The sequence below is a fragment of the Typopeltis vanoorti genome, chromosome 13 (genome assembly GCF_054136105.1).
Source record: "Typopeltis vanoorti isolate ZY-2024b chromosome 13, IOZ_Tvanoo_1.0, whole genome shotgun sequence".
NCBI lineage: Eukaryota > Metazoa > Arthropoda > Arachnida > Uropygi > Thelyphonidae > Typopeltis > Typopeltis vanoorti.
In genome coordinates, this window is record NC_143561.1 from 8865632 (window position 1) to 8883998 (window position 18367).

Consider the following 18367-nt stretch of genomic DNA (forward strand, 5'->3'; position numbering starts at 1 on the left):
AATATTTCTTCAAACCAGTAACATTTACTTATTTATTAACTAACCTTTAGAAAACGAATATCGCTTACCTTAAATCGTTATTGACAAGAAATCAATCGTTACAAGGAAGCAAATAACGTGCTAAACGTTATCTGAAGAAAAACCCAATGGAATGTTTATTTTTTAACTCATCTGGGAAATATCCCAATCCTTCCACAGGAATGTTCGCCAATAACTATCAAAACATTCCTCTTCCGAGTTCTTCAGTTCGTATATAACCCCAAACATTTTCCGTCTCTCTCTCTCTCTCTCTCTCTCTCTGTCTCTCATTAGCCATTTAGCCTCCCAAGTGTTTGACGTCATCTGAATATAAATAGCCACATGTGATTCCAAACCTTCCCTTGTGCTTCTGTATTCCTCGGTAAGCTACGAAGTCTTTCAGTGCACCCATCGCTTATGAGTGTGTGTGTGTGTTCCGTTTTTCTCTTTCGATGTCCACGGTTTTGACTTCTGCAGATCGCGTACGGTGAGCCCTACTGCGAACCTTTCCCCTCCTCACGAAAAACTTATTTGTGTGTTTAAAGGAGTGGAACGCAAAGTCTCTTTTCGATGACATTGGGATCCGGTATCGAGAACTGTGGAGCTACGGCCTCGGCTATCGGAATTCCCATCCGGAGGTTGACAGCGGGACAGAGTCTGGCCAATTCTCATGCTTCATCTCTGCCCGAGATCAACGTAGCCCTGGTGGGAAGTTTAGGCGTTGGAAAGTCAGGTAAGTGAACACTATCGAAATTATTATTCTCTATATTGCTTCACATGCGCCTGACGAATTTTATCTTAATCACACTGAGTGTACTCTTTCTTTCTTTCTTTTTTTTTGTATATGTGGGTGCGCGCGCGTGTACGTGCGTCTTTATCAGCAGATAACAAACAGGACAACTGCATAAGGCATTTAAAAAAATAAAAAAAAAATTAAATACTCAAATAGAACAGCCTTCCTATCAGAGGCGCGGCGACAATGTCATTCATCGAAGTCAGAGGACAAGTCTGCTCATCCTACGCTATGTGTGTTCTTTTTTTTTCAGTAAAAAAAAAAAAAAAACTTTAATAATAATAAAGAACCAAATAATTTTTTTTTTGCTGTCGACGTATGTATCCATTGTCAATATTATATTTTGATTTTTTTCTAGTACTGAATATGCTCTATGACTTTACTGTCCAACCTACGACATACTTGACTGATATTCACTTGATCCAAAACAAGAAACGTTGAACTATAAAGTGGTAGATGCATTCAATACCAAAAGCAGCAGGATAGGAAAATAAAAATAATCATAAAATAAGTTAACTTTAGACAAGGGCAGCCCAAGCTCAGTAACAATGTTTCCCTTCAGCTTCGAAGACCAGAGTTCAACTTCCGCCTAGGAGGAGAAGAATTGTTATAAGGGCTTTTCAACTGAAGGATGAGTTAGCCAGTCTCATGCAGAGGAGGTGGACTTTGCTTATGGCAACGCGAGTTCTTCATCGCGCAAACCAGATAAACCATAACAGACTATGCAAACTGAACTTATTTCTAAGAAATAAACTAAAACTCTTGACAACTGCTGTATTCATTTTACACAAAAAGCTATATTCATTTTTTTTCAAGACATTTATTTATGCTATAAATTTAGTAATAAATCATTACATAAACAAATCACAATGTGTGTGCATATGAAAGATATTCATGCTGCCAACGCGTGCATCATTGGCGCCAGCGATTCTCAGCACGTGATTCTCTAAGTTCTCAGCTAACGCCTTTTTATTCCCATATAGAGAGTAGGCGAGGCCATTTTAGCCTTATCTAACTTTTGGAGACTGAGTGGGCAGTTCAATCTCCACTGGCACCCCATCAGAGATAGCTAGCCCAAGGCTATCACTAATTAAGCGGCACGCAGTGAAGAGAGCCAGCTCAACAAGTGTCGCCATCTCGTGGTCCCTAACACTCGATGTCTGAAATAATGTGGGTTCTACGGTCGATTTTCTTGAGTTTACGGGAGAAAAAAACTAATTCTAGATTCTCTAAATTATGTCCTGATAATTGATTATAACAGGTAATTACATGTTTCTTTGAAAAACATGACTATGCAATTACGTGTTTCGGTCTGTATTATATTCAACTGACATTTTTTTTTTTTGCTGGTAATCACAAATGCTGGTCTCTTCCTGGTTGTTCTTACTGTATCCCAGTCATTTTTCTCCATGTATGCTTGTGAATGATGTATGACGTTAGGAGGCGTGGCTTTACGTGACGTCATTGCTATATACTGTCCGGAAAAACATCTGAAAATTGAACTTATGAACTATTATTGAACTGAAGGAGTCTCAAAATGAATGAAACTTTTCAGCTGAAGGATGTTATTTGTAGAAGCGTCAGTTAGAAGAAAAACAGTACTTTGTGGAAGTTTTTGAAATGCTATTTTGGTCTCAATGATTGTTTAAATAAAACTAGTCAATGCCTCACTATATTACTGTACAGTACTTGGTTTTGAAGTTACTGCTGCAATTGTTGATAAACTATTTACAACATACAAACACGCATGCAAAAAAAAAATAATAAATAATAAATAATAACAATAAAATAAAAACGCAAATTGAAACTCCCACGTAATTGCATACTGAGGTAACAAGAGTTTCCTTCTTAAGTATTAATATTGTTTATGGTAGTCACTTTATTCATCTTTGTTTTGCTCTATTTGTTTATTCATAGTTCTTTAAAAATATGATATCACCGGTTTTCTCATTTTACCATTAGTACTGTCCTTCTTCCATCAGTTACTTAAGATTGACCCAAAATAAAAATAAAAACTGAACCTGCAATTCGACATTCAACTACTCGTTCGCCTTCAACAATCTCCCTTCCTAATAACAATTTCAGTGGAGTTGTTCGGCTCCGTGTACACCTTCATTACCAAAACTAATTTCTCCTTGTCTTTACATCCGACTATATTTGCAGATCAGAATCTTGTCTCTACGAATCCTGATTCTATTTAAAACTTAATGTCCAGAAAGAGTTGAAAAGAAGAAGAAGAAAAAAAGAGGGGAAGATATAGAAGATAAAGGATTTTACGATGAGAAAGTATTTTAATCAAAAAATCATTGGGGAGGAAACTGTACATCCACCTTGCCAAATACACAAAGAAGACTTCAATGTTGAAATTGTTGAGATTGCTAGTCTAGACATGTTGCCTTGGATACGCCAGAGACAAAGTCTGTACTTTTCTGAAGATTTTCTCTTTGTGTGAGACAATCCATACTAGTGACCTTCGATTGGACGAAAGACTCCAAGTTGCACAATAGATGACCTCAACATACATTTCTGTATTTGGGAAGCATTGCAGGGAGACCAAACAGTTGCTAATTAGATGGTAGATTTCTTTTCTTTTTTGAAAGGGAAAAAGGAATGAATAAAGCAAATTTTCAAGATACTGAAGATATTGTCAGCAGCAAATTGTCATGGTGGCCACCTTAAGATGTAGGACCTCCTTTCTGCGATGATGGAAACAATCTTACGGGGCATACTTTCCATAAACCTACAATAGCGGTTAATATGCATTTTGGACCATTCTTCTGTAGACATGTAATTAGGTCCTGGATTGTTATGTCCTGAGGCTTTGGTTCATCCCCCAGATGTTCAATAGGCCAATCAAGCGTAGTGACGTACATGTCCATAAACCACGCAGTTAAAGTAAGAGCCTCACGATGCATTGTCTTGCTGAAAGAGACAATGGTCAGTTCTGTAGAAACACCAACAAAGTAGGAAGCATCGCATTGTTCAGAATATTCAGATAACTCTCAGAGTTTAATGTTCGTGGCCACAAACAGAGGTCCAAGGCCAAATCAGGACCATGGCATCACACCGCTACCTTCGAATTTCATATTTGGGGTTACTTGGGGTAAAAGACGTTCACCGGGCATCCGCCACACTCGTCGATCTGTTCTGTAGAGGGTGTAGAGTGGTTCGTCGCTGCATAACATATAGCTTTCCAAGCTTTCACGTGCCACTGTATAGGCTCTTGGCACCACTGAAGACGAAGATGCATGTTGGTTCGGGTAATGTGGGGCTTGCATATTGCGGCGTACCATAGAAACCCATGCTGTGAACCTCCGTTCTGAATGGTATTGTGCAGATTCGTGTTCTAGTCTATGCTCAGAACTCCGCATTCAACGCGTCGGTAATGATAATATGTAACAAATGATAATATGTAAAACCCACCGACAATGGCGGTTTTTCCATATCATTCGTATCACCTTATGGTCATGTTCGGTGAGTCTTCCGCTGGGGTAGCACTTGCAGTTGACTCCCTGCACTTCCATCTCAGTATGGTATCACTGATTGTTGACCTCGGATGGCCCAATTGGTCAACATTTTGCCGAACAGATAGGCTTGCAACATGGCATCTTATCACAACGCCTCCTTCAAACTCCATCAGGTCTCTTCTCGTAACCATTTCATCCGGACACAGATGCACCGATTTGGGAGCATCATATTCCTCCGATGTATACATGCTAGAAACACGTGGCTCGTTATATGGCATCAACGGTGTCCGTTGATTCTTTTTCAAGCAGTGTAGTAGGAAAGGTTAAAGTTGTGTGAAGGCTAAGGAGTTGTTGACGATCACGGGTCTTAACACAAATGTTTGGTCACCCTAGATAGCATTGAGACCAATGACTTTTTGTATCTCCGTGTCTCAAAATTTTTGTGCTCAAATTTTTCCTTGAAGAGTTTGAGGAAACTGAAATGGTCTAATTTGTCTTCTGAGGGATGTTGCTGGAGAACTGTTTCTTTTAAGATGGGTGGCGTTCATGGTTTTTAACGAGTGATAAGAAAAGGTTTAGAATCACAGCGGAAGCAACAACGAAGGCTATAAAGTCAATGATTTATGCCTTAATTGCGTGTGTGTGTGTGTGTGTGTGTGTGTGTGTGTGTGTGTGTGTGTGTGTGTGTGTGTGTGTGTGTGTGCGCGCTCAGTTTATTAGATTCAAAACCTAGGTTTCCTGGAGAAATCATCCTGTCACTTCTTATGAAGTCTTCAATTGAGAGGAGCATCTGGATTCGAACCCAGGTCTTTTCAAACAAGGCATCGTTGTTATCGACTGAGAACAAGAAATAACTGTTATTTACACAAAAGGAAAAAAAAAATTTTCGTTTTCTTAATCGATTTGGATTTGATGTTTGACAGTAACAACAGCATGCTTTACTGTTGTTACTGTCTTCACACGTTTTATTGGAGAATCGCTACATAGGGGGAAAAGAGAAAAAGAATTCGAACAAATTGAAGAGAGAAGTCTCATCAAAAGAATGTTGGGAGAGAGTAGAGGTGAGATTATTTGAAATCCCGGTGAGTACACAGGATGTCTGGTTAAAATTGTGATTGCAGTAAATACTTCAAGATCCTTTCCGCCTGGATTGGTGGAAGTGAAGAAAAGTGTATCCGTGAAATTTCGAAGATAAGATCTGAGAGGAATGATTTAACTGTTTGGACTGCACAAGATCACCATTTAAGGGAAAGAAATTATAAAAGTGTGGTGAGTAAATAACATCTCTACTCTGCTGGTCGGTAATGATTCTTGTGAATTTCTTCAGGTGACAGATAATTTTTATCTCCTGGTTTTATTAGCGTCCAACGGATGGGAGGGTCATAAAAATTAATATAAGAGTTTTTTTTTATCAAAAAAGAGCCAAAAGGCTTCACTTCGGCGATGCAAAATTATATATAAATGAAGTGAATATTAAATCCAGCATTATTTCAAAGCCGAATACAGAAACTAAAAGTTGCGTACGAAATTTGACCAGAAAGCTTAAACACTCGCCAGACATTTAAGAGTGGTTTGTTAAAGTAGCAATGGGTACAATAAATGGTCAGCACAGAATGTAAGGAAAGTCTGAACACAAATAATACTTTAAAGAGATGAAAGACAAGACAGTGGTTGTTCAGGAAGCTGACAAATAGACTTAATCAGGAAAAGTAGGCATAATTTATGGGGATTAAAAGGAAAAAGAAAGCTTCTTGGTATTTGATGTAATCCACCTATTTATGCGAACGGGGTAAGGCTATTTTTTTTTTTTGTTTCTATTCGTAAGGTTTTTTTTCCGTTTTGTCATTTTTAATAACAAAATATGAAGATTGAAAGAGGTTAAACTTGTTGCCCACATAATGCATAAAAGAAAACACGCAGGTGCTTAACTAGAGTCTGATACACAGATGTGTAATCAGTCTCATATGAAGATGGGAAGTTCCCTCCCTCCCTCCCTCCCCAAACAGAAAACCTCTCCAGAAGAATCCATGCAAATAAACACATAATACACATCGATTACCAATTGTAGAAAGCAACTCCAAGTCTCTAGTAAGTTTTGCGGTGATCTCACACCGAATGAAGAAACTCATCTCCCATTCCAAAACATACATCAGGGCAAGTTTACGGAACTACCGTAATGACTTAAACTTGAGTGCGAAATGCGGGATCCCCATCCCATGGGAAGAAAACGAAAGCGGGCTCTTCAGTATTAATTATTCCATTCTCCATATAAATGAACCAACCTTTTTAATGTAAACAGATACTGCTATTTATTTGCATGCTCGCTTTAAATATTTTCCTCCCAACTGACATATTTTCAAAAACGTATTCCGAAAGCGGCAACGATGTCAGATGGGTGTGCGAAGAAGTGAACAAAAGAATGCAGGAACACCAGAGATATAAAGAGCAGACAGGACTAACAGCGCTAAGAGATCTGAGGGAATTTCATTCTCTGGATCTTTTGCGCGTGTTTTTGCATTATTTAAAGGAAAAGATGCAAAAGCAACAGCGATGTAAGACCAAAGTTTTCAAAACTGTCAAATCCACAAATCTGTTTAAGTTTCAATAAAGTAATAACATCATCCCGACCGCAGGTGACTTTGTAGGCATTGGCCACAAAGTATTCGTGGTGAGATTTTTACAGGGTAGTTCACCATTGCTTTCCCCAACCCCCAAGTTTATATAATGATTAATCTTTGCATAGTTTATAAAAAAAAAAGGATTTTTTTTCTTCAAATGTGTATAAAATCAATTTTTCTTTATTCTGTTACATTTTCGCGAAAATATATTGCACGCCAATCCGTTACGCACTGATGCATGTGGAAGTTGCCAATTCCTCATCTGCCAATGATGTCGAAATGAGCGAGCTTCCATTTACATTGGCATAATAAATCCTGGCACACTCCACGGTAATAAAGCCGTTACTGACACAGTAATAAAGAGGTGTTATTTATAGATCTGATTCGCCCTTTTAAAATTAAAATTGACAACATTTGATACTGTTTGTTGTTACTTCTTTCAATGAATGTACCCTACGTTGAACGACTTGCCGTTCACACGTGGTCTATACACATAAAACAAATAAATTTACTCTTAGAGTCGATGGTACATCTGTATATTGTCAATGGCACATGGAAAATTCATTAGATTCTAAAAAAAAATATGTTACACGACGTCATATCAGCCACCTATCCGTTCTGGACACTAAAGCTCCTGGAATCAACTGCGAATAAAATATCCTAATGAAAATGTAAAGATACCTCTTCAGCAAGAAACTTGGAGGAAGACTCAGAAGGTTAACAACAAATGACCAAAGGAAGTTGGGAAGAAACCCGTTTACTCTCTTGTGGAAAATATCATTCAAGAATCTACAGTGGTTCAGGATAGTTGTGGTAGCAGCTCAGAGAAGTTAAAACACAAGTCTGTTTCTTTTGAAGATTTCTTTTTATTAAACCAAACATCAACCATTGCAATGAACAGCGCAGTCTACACTGGATTACGTGAGGTGCATTGTAAGTGGCCTGTAGGGTACTGTAAGTCAATATTATACAGCTGCTAATCAAGCTATATCCTTTTATGATCAATTTAACAAGGTCTTTCTGAAGCATAGGGTGCTAGAGAAACACTTTATGCTTGAGTGCATCATCCCAACTGCAAAGTTTAGTGGGAGAGGTGCAAATTTTCAAGATAGTGTATAAACGAAATTATCCTATATAGTTATGCAGATGGTTCAAAGTTTTAGATTAATACTATTGACAGATTGTTAGTGGTTGATTTTCGGGCCTTTACATATTATTTTAGGGCAAAATCAAAAGATCTTGCACAAGGATGATGGGTGATTTGCGCGCAAGTCACCCATCATCCTTGTGGGTGACTTGCGCGCATCCATGCCTATTAACTAACTGATGCAATTTCAAGCGCAAATTATTTTAACGAATTGCCGTGAACTTTGAAGCGGTAATTTGCGTAATTCCCAAGATATATTCATTTGACAAGATGCCATGAAGAAACGAAAGCATTTCGCCAACTATAAATTGCCGTTTGCGACTAAAAGGACATCGCATTGGAGTTGTTTATTTACACATTCATCCCCCCCCAACGCCAGACTCTGCGACAAGCCGGTTGGGGTTTCCTACAGTCGCATAATCATAGCGGATCCTGCACCAAGCAGAATAAAAGCACTATAAAGAGGAAGAAGAAGAAAATTTACACATTTGTGGCTGCAATTTAAATCAACTGGACGTGCAAAAGTAGATACAGCCTATCCGATAGTTCCACCACAGTAAATAAATAAATACCAAAAATATGAAATTAATAAAAATAGAAAAAAGTTTAGCCCACTAATATACGTGGGTGGGGGCTTAATTTAAAAAGAAAAAAAAAAGTACAGCTCTCGATGCTGGTCCACTCACATACAGGGAAAGCAAGTTTTGACTTGCTCGGTCTCTGACCTCGTCTGTTGCTGCTCGCTATTCTCTAGTTTCTTATCTACCATCTCCCTCTCTCTCTCTCTCTCTATCTCTCTCTCTCTTATTTCCTTATCCTATGTGTGATACAAGTAAATATCGTCATTTATCAGAACAGATAATTACATTTATCCTTCTATTTATTTCAGTAGAGTTCAGAAAGTGAAGTACTGACTGCTACTCTCTCAGGTAGAACACAGCAACCGATACATCATAATACTTTATCTTCTTCTTCGGCACTACAGCCTCAGGTAGGACCTTGGCATCCCATCTTTGAGTTTCATAACCCATTACGAGGTGGGGTCGTTACCCCCCACGCTCAAATATCTGTAATTGTCTGTGAAGCGTTGTGTTCTTAAGACCAATTTGCCTGATTTGCGGGAGGAAAAACCTCAGATAAACTGGGGAGAAACACCCTGCAGTCCACGCCCAAAAAGGCTAACTTGGCTATGGCTGAGAAAAATCCATAGCTCCTCACGTCAGCGACGAGAATCGAACGCAGGGCACTCCTTTCCCAGGCATTATGGTCGCGAAGCGCGTAACCATTCGGACTCATAATACTTAGGGTTACCAAGTAATTTTATAAGCTTGGTTATTTAACTCCTAATCCCAAGTATGCAAACAATTAAGTTTGCGCCTGAAACATAGTTCAAGTCTAAAGATATTACAACACCAGGGCAACTCATTGTAAAGGTGGGTAAAGTTCTGATCACTGTTCTTATTATTTTCCCATAATATAAAGCACATCTCACTAAAAGGTGTATACTGCAATACATTATGGGTGGGGTCACTACCCAAAACGGTTTCAACCTTTTTTGATGTCTCCTCAGTGAGTAGCTAGACCCTAAATACCAAGGTTGACAATTGACATTTATGTCTTTAGGGGTGAAGCAAGATGCTTTTCATATTCCCCGCTATCTGTTTTGGTTACAGTGAGGGTAAAAGTTATGAGCAGTTTGCTCGCCCTGAATGGGCATGGAGATTATGCATCGCTATGGGATGCTAATATAGCTTTTTATTTGAATATGTCCGTTGGATCGTATGCTGCAGCTTGCTGAACCAAATCGTTGGGATGTGTGGACGTCTTTAGGGAAAACTTGGTTGCTAAGAATTGTTGAAATCAGAAAATATAGGGAATATTTGTGTCTCTGTGGAGTTGATTGTGTCTAACATACCACGGGGCATTCAGAATCATTCTCAAGCACTTGTTCTGCACTCGCTGTATTTTGATAATGGTAGCATTAGAGGTGTGTGGCTCCAGGCCGGAGAGGCATAGGTGATTATAGGACGAATTATAATCTGGTATAATTGCAATTTGATTCTGTTGCTGAGCTTGCTATTGCTATTAAGTAGCGGATGGATCTGAGCTATGTCTCTTTAGATGCCTTTGTGCACGGAGACTTGGTGTGCTGATTGAAAGATAGCTTTTTGTCGAGAATTACACCCAGGTAATTTGTTTCTGTCTGCTAGGGAATTTTAGTACTGAATAGCAACACATCTCCTACAGGAGACATTGGCCTTTTTGAGAAAAGAACGGCTGAGCTTTTCTGGGCGTTGACTTCCAATCTCCATTTGGAGAACCAACCCTCCAGCTTTAGAAGGTTTTCTTGAAGCTTTCTGGTAATGAAATGGGGTCTGAGAGATCTGGTTAGTATCGCCGTATCGTCCGCATACAGGGCCAAAATGGAAGTCATTGGATTGTTTGGGATGTCTGACATGTATACAGAAAACAGCAATGGAGCCAATAGAGATCCCCGCGGCACTCCAGCAAAGATGTGGCGCTGGGAGGATGTAGAACCGTTGACTTTTACTTGCATTGATCTATTCTGAAGATATGAATGGATTAAATGAACCATTTTTAGTGAAGTACCGGCTGAGATAAGTTTGTGCAGGAGTCCAAAATGCCAGATTTTGTCAAATGCTTTGGATAAGTCTAGGAAAACAGCGCCTGTGCACTGGTGCCAGTTGTAGCTGGTGATGTATTCGACAATTCTGTGGATTTGCTGGGTAGTACTATGGTGTTACCTAAAACTGTTCTTTAGGGAGGATGTTTAGGTCATTTACTGAGGTTCAGAGTCGTGAGAGGATGACCTTCTCTGCCTGGCTTATGTATAGGAATTACGTCAGCCAGTTTCCAGGTGGAAGGAAAATAGTAAAATCTTAAAATTGCATTTATTATACCGGTCAGGTGCACTGCTGCTTTTCGGGACAGAAGTTTAATCACCCGATTAGTAATGCCATCTGGCCCAGGAGCTTTTTTGTTCTTTAATTTTTTATTAATGTCATATAACTCAGCAGGTGATGTTGGTGCAATATGGTCAGTGCTGGTGATAGGAAGTTTGAGTGAGTGTCTGACCTTGCTGTGAATCTTATATATGTGGTCAAAGTCAAGGTTTCCATACGAAGGCCTGCATTGCTCCTCTAAGTTGTATGCTATAACTTCTGCTTTGTCTACATCTGTGTGAGCAAGGCCCTGGTCAGAGAATACTGGGGGAAGGGATCTGTCTTTGTTTTTGATATTTTTCAGTAGTCCCCAGATGAAGTGATCAGTAGGTGAAATGGAGGATAACTTTTCACCCCATACTTGGTCTCTATGAGCTTTGAGTGCATCTCTTACTGTCCCATTTAATCTGTTTAGATTTATTTTATCTTGTGGTGCATACGTGTTCCGGAATCTTTTCCTAGCTCTGTTTTTGTCTCTAATCAAGTTCATGATGTCTTCAGGCAAACGATCTGGCTTGCAGGCAGATTTGTGGGAGGAAGCTACCTTTATAGCAGAATTAATTTGTTGTGTGAGATTTGTAACTGCAGTTTCTACTTCTTCTTTTGTGCGTATGTGAGGAACAGGTCCAATATAATCCTTGAGTGCTGCTGACAGTCTTTCCCATGCAATGCAGGAGTGAGGAGGACACAGGTATTCTTTATTTCCCAGCTGTAGTAGAATTGGATTGTGATCGGATGATAGTTCATCCATAGATATGATGCTGTACTGAAGTTTAATATCCTGCAGGAAGCTATATCCAGGATGTCAGCAGTGCCGAACGTACTGAGATGAGTTGGTTCGGTGGGGCCTACCACAACAGCGTTGGTTGATCCTAAGTAATTGGAAAGGATGCAACCGTTCTTGTTTGTGGTTGTACAATTCCACGCAGGATGCTTGGAATTCAGATCCCCGGCAATAATGGTGGGCTCTCTGATGCATAAGATGGCATTTAGGTCAGAGTGAAGTAGATATTTTTGGGGAGGATTGTAAGCTGAGTAGATTTTCAGTTTGCCAATGGAGCTGGTGACTACTTTCACTCCTGTGATCTCAAGGTTAGTGGTTGAAGGATTGCTCACAGAGTGGTGCTTAATGTAGTTTTTAATGAAGATGGCAGTGCCGCCGCCTCTATAGAGTAGTCTGTCATTTCTGTATAGGCGATAACCCCTTATGGTAGGATTGTCTGAGGGTCTAGTGGTTGAAGGATTGCTCACAGAGTGGTGCTTAATGTAGTTTTTAATGAAGATGGCAGTGCCGCCGCCTCTATAGAGTAGTCTGTCATTTCTGTATAGGCGATAACCCCTTATGGTAGGATTGTCTGAGGGTCTTAAATGAGTTTCACTGATTAAAATAACATCTGGTTGATACCTATATGTGAAATCTCGGAGTTCCAGAATTTTGTTTTTGAGGCCATTTGCGTTCCAAGCAACTGTCTGAAGAGATGCTGGAGTGAGTTTGTTACTATTCATTTATGAGAGCTGTGAGGATGACCTGTGTTTCAAAGAAATCTTTTAGTGGAGGTTTCAGTAGGGTTTGATAGGCTGAAATTTTGTAGCATGTTTGCTAGTGAGGCCGTAATAACAGCTGTCAGGTTTTTAGGTGCTGTTGGTTGATTTTGTTCTGGAATTGGTCTAATTGTACGGGTCACATCGGCATAACTTCTTGTTTGCTTTTGGGTGTCTCTATTATTGGAGGTCTCCGACTGTGGCCGCTGAGTCTCCGGTTTTGATGTCTGGGCCTCTGGTGTTCTTGTGCTGTAGGAGGAGGGCTGTTTGACTGCCTCCATCCGTCTATTCTTTGGGTGCTGAGTAGATCCTTTGTAGTTCGCAGGATGAGGGCCACTGCAGTTGGCACATTTGGCTGAGGTGGTCCTCGGCTTTGTGCAGGTATTGGTTGGGTGGCTGTCTCCACATTTTAAACAACTACAGTATATATATATATATATATATACATATATATATATATATATATATACAGTATATATATATATTAATTTATTTTAATATAATTTTTAATATATATATATATATATACATATATATATTAAAAATTATTAATTAAATTATTAAAAAATTAAAAATATATATTCAAAAAAACTACTTAACTTGCTATTGTCTTCATTTATTTGTGAACGCGCGCATTTGGCATTTATTTGTATTTATTGTACATGGCGAAATGTACAATAAATACAATGGATTGCCATAGTAAAGTGTGGAAACAAATATTTGTACAATTATTTGCAAATAATAAAAAAAAAACACCGCTAACTCCTTTGAATCCCTTACAAGGAGTAAGGGATTCTTGTGTAGAGGCTTAAGTGCTGTGAGGACATTATGTTGGAGGTTTAATGGATTTTTTACAACACTCAAAAAGAATTAAAATAGAATTTAATACTTCCTATATTTCGTCCTAGTCACTAGGACATCTACGGGGATTACAAAGACAATTAATGTAACATGCACACAAAAACTTACAATACTAAGCCCAACCACGTGGGTGACAATAAAGTCCTATCTAGGTGGAGCGCCCTCTAAGGGCAGTAGTAGGTGGCCTGGAATGTAAGGTGAGACCTCTGGTGATGACTGTTTCCCAAATCTTCGGAAGCTTAATGCAACCGTATTTGTTAAGATTTAGTTGGTTTCTGAGAGCTGCTGCTGCTGCTTCTAAGAAAAGTCTCTCTTTCTTGAATTTGCTGTGGTGGAGCATGGTGGTTTTCTTCCATGATACTCTGTGGGTGGTGTCCAAAACATGGTCAGCCAAGCCTGAATGGCCATAGTTGTGTTTAACGATGTACGACTTGTGTTCCTCCAGGCGGATGGATGCTGATCTGCCTGTCTGTCCAAAGTACGCAAGCTTACAGGAACAGGGTACTTTGTAAACTCCAGGCAGAGAGAGAGGAGGGAGCTGATCTTTCGTAAAACGGATAAGGGTAGCCAGTTTGCGGTGGGGCTTATATGCTGTGTGTAGGTTATACTTTTTTAGTATCTTGGCTATTTTTTCCGAAGTGCCACGGATGTAGGGTATGGTGATGGCATTTTTAAATTCTTGCTGAAGAGAGGGACGGGGAATGGGGGAGGAATTGATTATTTTTTTGATGCTGTGTTCGCTGTAGCCATTGGAGAGGAAAGTTCTGTGTATGTGGTTAAGCTCAGTAGTGAGGGCGGTTCCACTGGAACAAAGATTGTGGGCTCTCTTGGTAAGGGTTTTAATGATGCCATATTGTTGTGAGGGGTGGTGGTGGGAGAGTTTGTGAATGTATCTGCCTGTGTGTGTGGGTTTTCTGTATACAGTGAAGGCAAGTGTATCATTAGGCAGGCGCGTGACTAAGGTGTCTAGGAAGGGTAAACAATTGTTCTTTTCCTTTTCCATAGTAAACTGGATTCTTGGATGTAGGCTATTGAGATGACTGAGGAAGGAGTCTAACGTGTCTGGGCCATGAGGCCAAATAGAGAACACATCATCTACATATCTTAGCCAGATAGAAGGTTTGAGTGGGGCTGAGTCTATGGCTCGTTTTTCGAAATCTTCCATATAGAAATTGGCAAGGGGGGGTGAGAGGGGGGAGCCCATGGCGGTTCCCTCTATCTGCTTGTAGATTTTGTTATTCCAAGCGAAATACCCAGAGTTGATGGCGAAGGAAAAGAGATCTAAGATGTCAGAGGGAAAAACGTTTTCTAAGAGAGATAAAGTGTCAGTTAAGGGAATATTGGTAAACAAGGAGGAGATATCAAAGCTTACTAATATGTCTGTATTATTCAAGGTTAAATTTTCTGTGAGGGCTTTAAAGTGGGTCGAGTTTTTTATATAGGAAGCTGAATTTCCGGTGAGGGGGGGACAGAGAGTTGGCCAGCTGTTTAGACAGTCTGTAACAAGGTGCATTGGTGGCATCTACTATAGGCCTGAGTGGGGAATTAGGTTTGTGGATTTTTGGTAAACCGTATATTCGGGGGGGACGGGAGCGGAAAGGTTTAAGTTTTTTCGTGACGTCGGGGGGCCAGGAGGTTACTTTTTTAAGTAACATTTTTAATTTCTTAACTTGCGTTTTTGTGGGGTCGTGTTCTAGCGGGATGTAGGTAGCGCGATCGCGGAGGATAATGTTCATTTTACGATTGTATTCGCTGGTATTAAGGATTTGGGAAACAGTCATCACCAGAGGTCCCACCTTACATTCCAGGCCACCTACTACTGCCCTTAGAGGGCGCTCCACCTAGATAGGACTTTATTGTCACCCACGTGGTTGGGCTTAGTATTGTAAGTTTTTGTGTGCTTGTTACATTAATTGTCTTTGTAATCCCCGTAGATGTCCTAGTGACTAGGACGAAATATAGGAAGTATTAAATTCTATTTTAATTCTTTTTGAGTGTTGTAAAAAATCCATTAAACCTCCAACATAATAATAAGGAGTAAGGGAGGCCGTTTTAGCAATAACTTTTTGGAGACTGAGGGGACAGTTCAATCTCCACCGAAGGCCAATTAGATACAGCTGGTCCAAGACTATCACTGCCAATATCCGGCATCCGGTGAAGAGAGACGGCTGACAAGTGCCGCCATCTCGTGGTACAAACATATATATTTATTATCTGAGATAGTGTGGATTCTACGGTCGATTTTCTTAAGTTTCCGGGATCAAAAAACCGCTTGCCTGTGCCAGAGATTGACTAACTAGGAACCGGTCGAAGAAAGGCTTAGAAAATGTTCCTCTAGTCGGCGAGTAGATTTGAAACTTAGTCTTCCTTCTGGTGGTCAAGCACAGTGGAGTGCAAACGCCACTTCCACTAAGCTACACAGGCCATTTTTTTTTTTCCAAATATAAATAAGTTCATATTCCCTTCATTTGAATATTTCACAAGAAGGGTGGAATTAAGCTCCCTTTTAAGAAGAACGAAATGTAGATGGAGTCATTTGAGTTTTTTAATTCTTAATTTCTCCCTTTGAAATACTTGTGATACACTCACATTGAAATGAGCCTTTGACTTTATCTAGAAGAGAGGTCTACTTACCAAACTACCAGCTTAAGATCTGCCTTCATCATCTTGCAACCGGCAAAATTTTACCTCAACCATAAAAAAAGTTTTTTTTTTATTTACATATTTTCTTGAATTCAGAGACGTCGTATACCATAAGAACGGTCCTATCCAAGGCTCTAGACTTTCATCCTCATTTCTTATATACGTTAATGACTTTCTCTCACTAACCTCAAATCATGTCCATAGTTTACCGATGCAAACACGCTCCATTTCACTGCTTCATTTTCAGTAAACTTTGTAATACTCAAGCGATTCAAGCTTCAAGATGTACAACAACCAATTTCCTAAACACCGATTTCTTGCAGTCCTGCAATGGGGTGAGGATAATCAAGTGAGCTTCAATGCCACCTAAACAGTCCTATTTTATTGCTCATTTTCCCTTACCTTTAATAATGCTCAGATCTCTGTGTAACATTAGATTTATTTTCTTGAGCTGATTGTATAACATTTTAGCCAAAGTTTCTGAAAACTTGGTGTAATTTTCTGTTCAAATCACTACTTTTCACCATGTACAATAAATGCCAAATCCGCCCGACCTTAGAATACTGTTCTCACATTTGGAGTGGTGGAGACTTAATGCTTGCACTATCCAGAAGAGGGAAATGTACTTAACAGACGATCTCTCTCTCCTCAATTATAATTTTATATTTTTAAAAATAATTTAAGTTATTTTTATTATAATTTCAATGTGTTAAGCAGCAGAATCGTGTTTAGTTTTGTTGGAGGAACGAAAGTGCAATGGACGTCAAACACTACTGAGAAGCTTCAGTTTAAACGATTGTTTCGATGCCTTTATTGGTGGAACTTTTCATATTCTTATTTTCCCAGAAATTTGAAATTGATATTGGAAATACAATGCGATTCTTATACTCGATATACAAAAACTTTTAGTTTTAAAACTCTTAAGGAACAAATATATTCATAAATGAGTTTATGAGCTCATATGAATAAAATCAAATTTTTCCGTTTCCTAAATTAAAACATTTATTAAAAGGACGGATTTCAGAATGTCTCGATTTTACGGATTAGATCGTCTGCCTCCGGCACCGTCCATGAAAATGACTTAAATTTTTTAGATGTCCCTTTTGGTTTGTAGTTTACTGATAGCTGCACACAAATTCACAAATTATATACACAAATTCAAACAATGAATGTTTTCAAAGTTACGGAAAAGTTTCAAAGTTTTGAGCATGCGCTAAGCCAGTTGAATAAAAATATTGGTCTGCAGAACAAAACTGTAGTCAGTAATTTTATAACACAATTTACTGATATATTTATTTTTAAATATTTATTTTATCCTTGTTACTACTAATATAAAGAGCACAATAAAATTTTAGTAAAGTATATTCCTTTATTTGTTCAGACTGGATTATTATTATTATTATTAGTTAAGTTTGGAAACATTTGAAACGCACTTCTAAGTATTTTTAAATATTTTGACAAGGAATTCTAACCTCATAACTTTTACTGAATAGAAACATCGCTTTCACATAATGGTGTATCACGAAGTAGCGCTTTAACTCTGAAGGAGTGACTAACTGCCTCGAGATTATTCATGCTTTTCAGCTAACTACTTTCTTTTTTTCTTTTTTTTTGTTTTGTTTCTCTACAGCTCTGACAGTGAAGTATATCACCCGTCGCTTCATCAGCGAGTACGATCCAGAACTAGGTGAGTACTGAGGTCAAGTACCCCACTAATCCTTTTGACCCTTGGGGTTGGGTATTTTTAGATAATTATTGCAACCGCAAGTGAGCTCTCTCTTTCTCTCTCTCTCTCCGCCCGTGTGGATTGTTTGCTCAGAGAACGCCAATGGAATTTTCTAATAAGGCGCGCGCGCTCTTTGCTCCCACGGCATGCGTCTGGTATATTTCGCCCTCATCTAGACCTCGCGAAACAAATGGTGTCACGCGAATTTGGGAACAGTTTGGCATCTCTGTAGTCACCTATATTTTCAACGAGATTTGTGACGATGGGGGATAAATCAATCGGCACTCTCATCTAATTTAGATGCCACAGCACTTCTTACCTTCTGTTTGGGTTATCGGAGGAATGAGTTCGAGAATACTGTCACACATTGATTATGTGAGGCTAACGTAGAACACTGTGTAACAGACGGCCTAGTTTAGGCATGGGTTGATCACCAGAAGGCTTATTTTTGTGTGAAACAACAGAAATAAGAAACCTCGTTTTTTTTTTTTTTTTTTTTTAGGGGGAAACTTTAGTTTATTTTTGCTTAGTTAAGAAGTGCATTTTATGTTCTTCTTGAACAAGATTCATCTCCGAGCAGGCAATTCAT

The 18367-nt window shown here is 39.1% G+C and overlaps 1 protein-coding gene across 1 annotated transcript in view; it reads left to right on the top strand.

The window, feature by feature from the left end:
• The first annotated feature begins 367 nt into the window (after positions 1 to 367).
• The window catches only part of LOC150099924 (ras-like protein family member 12), a 29259-nt gene continuing 11259 nt past the window's right edge, over positions 368 to 18367 (top strand). The window contains exons 1-2 of the mRNA XM_090403004.1: positions 368 to 751; positions 17683 to 17739. Coding sequence (XP_090259130.1) covers positions 589 to 751; positions 17683 to 17739 — 220 coding nt within the window. The 5' untranslated portion in view covers positions 368 to 588. The remainder of the gene's footprint in view (positions 752 to 17682; positions 17740 to 18367) is intronic.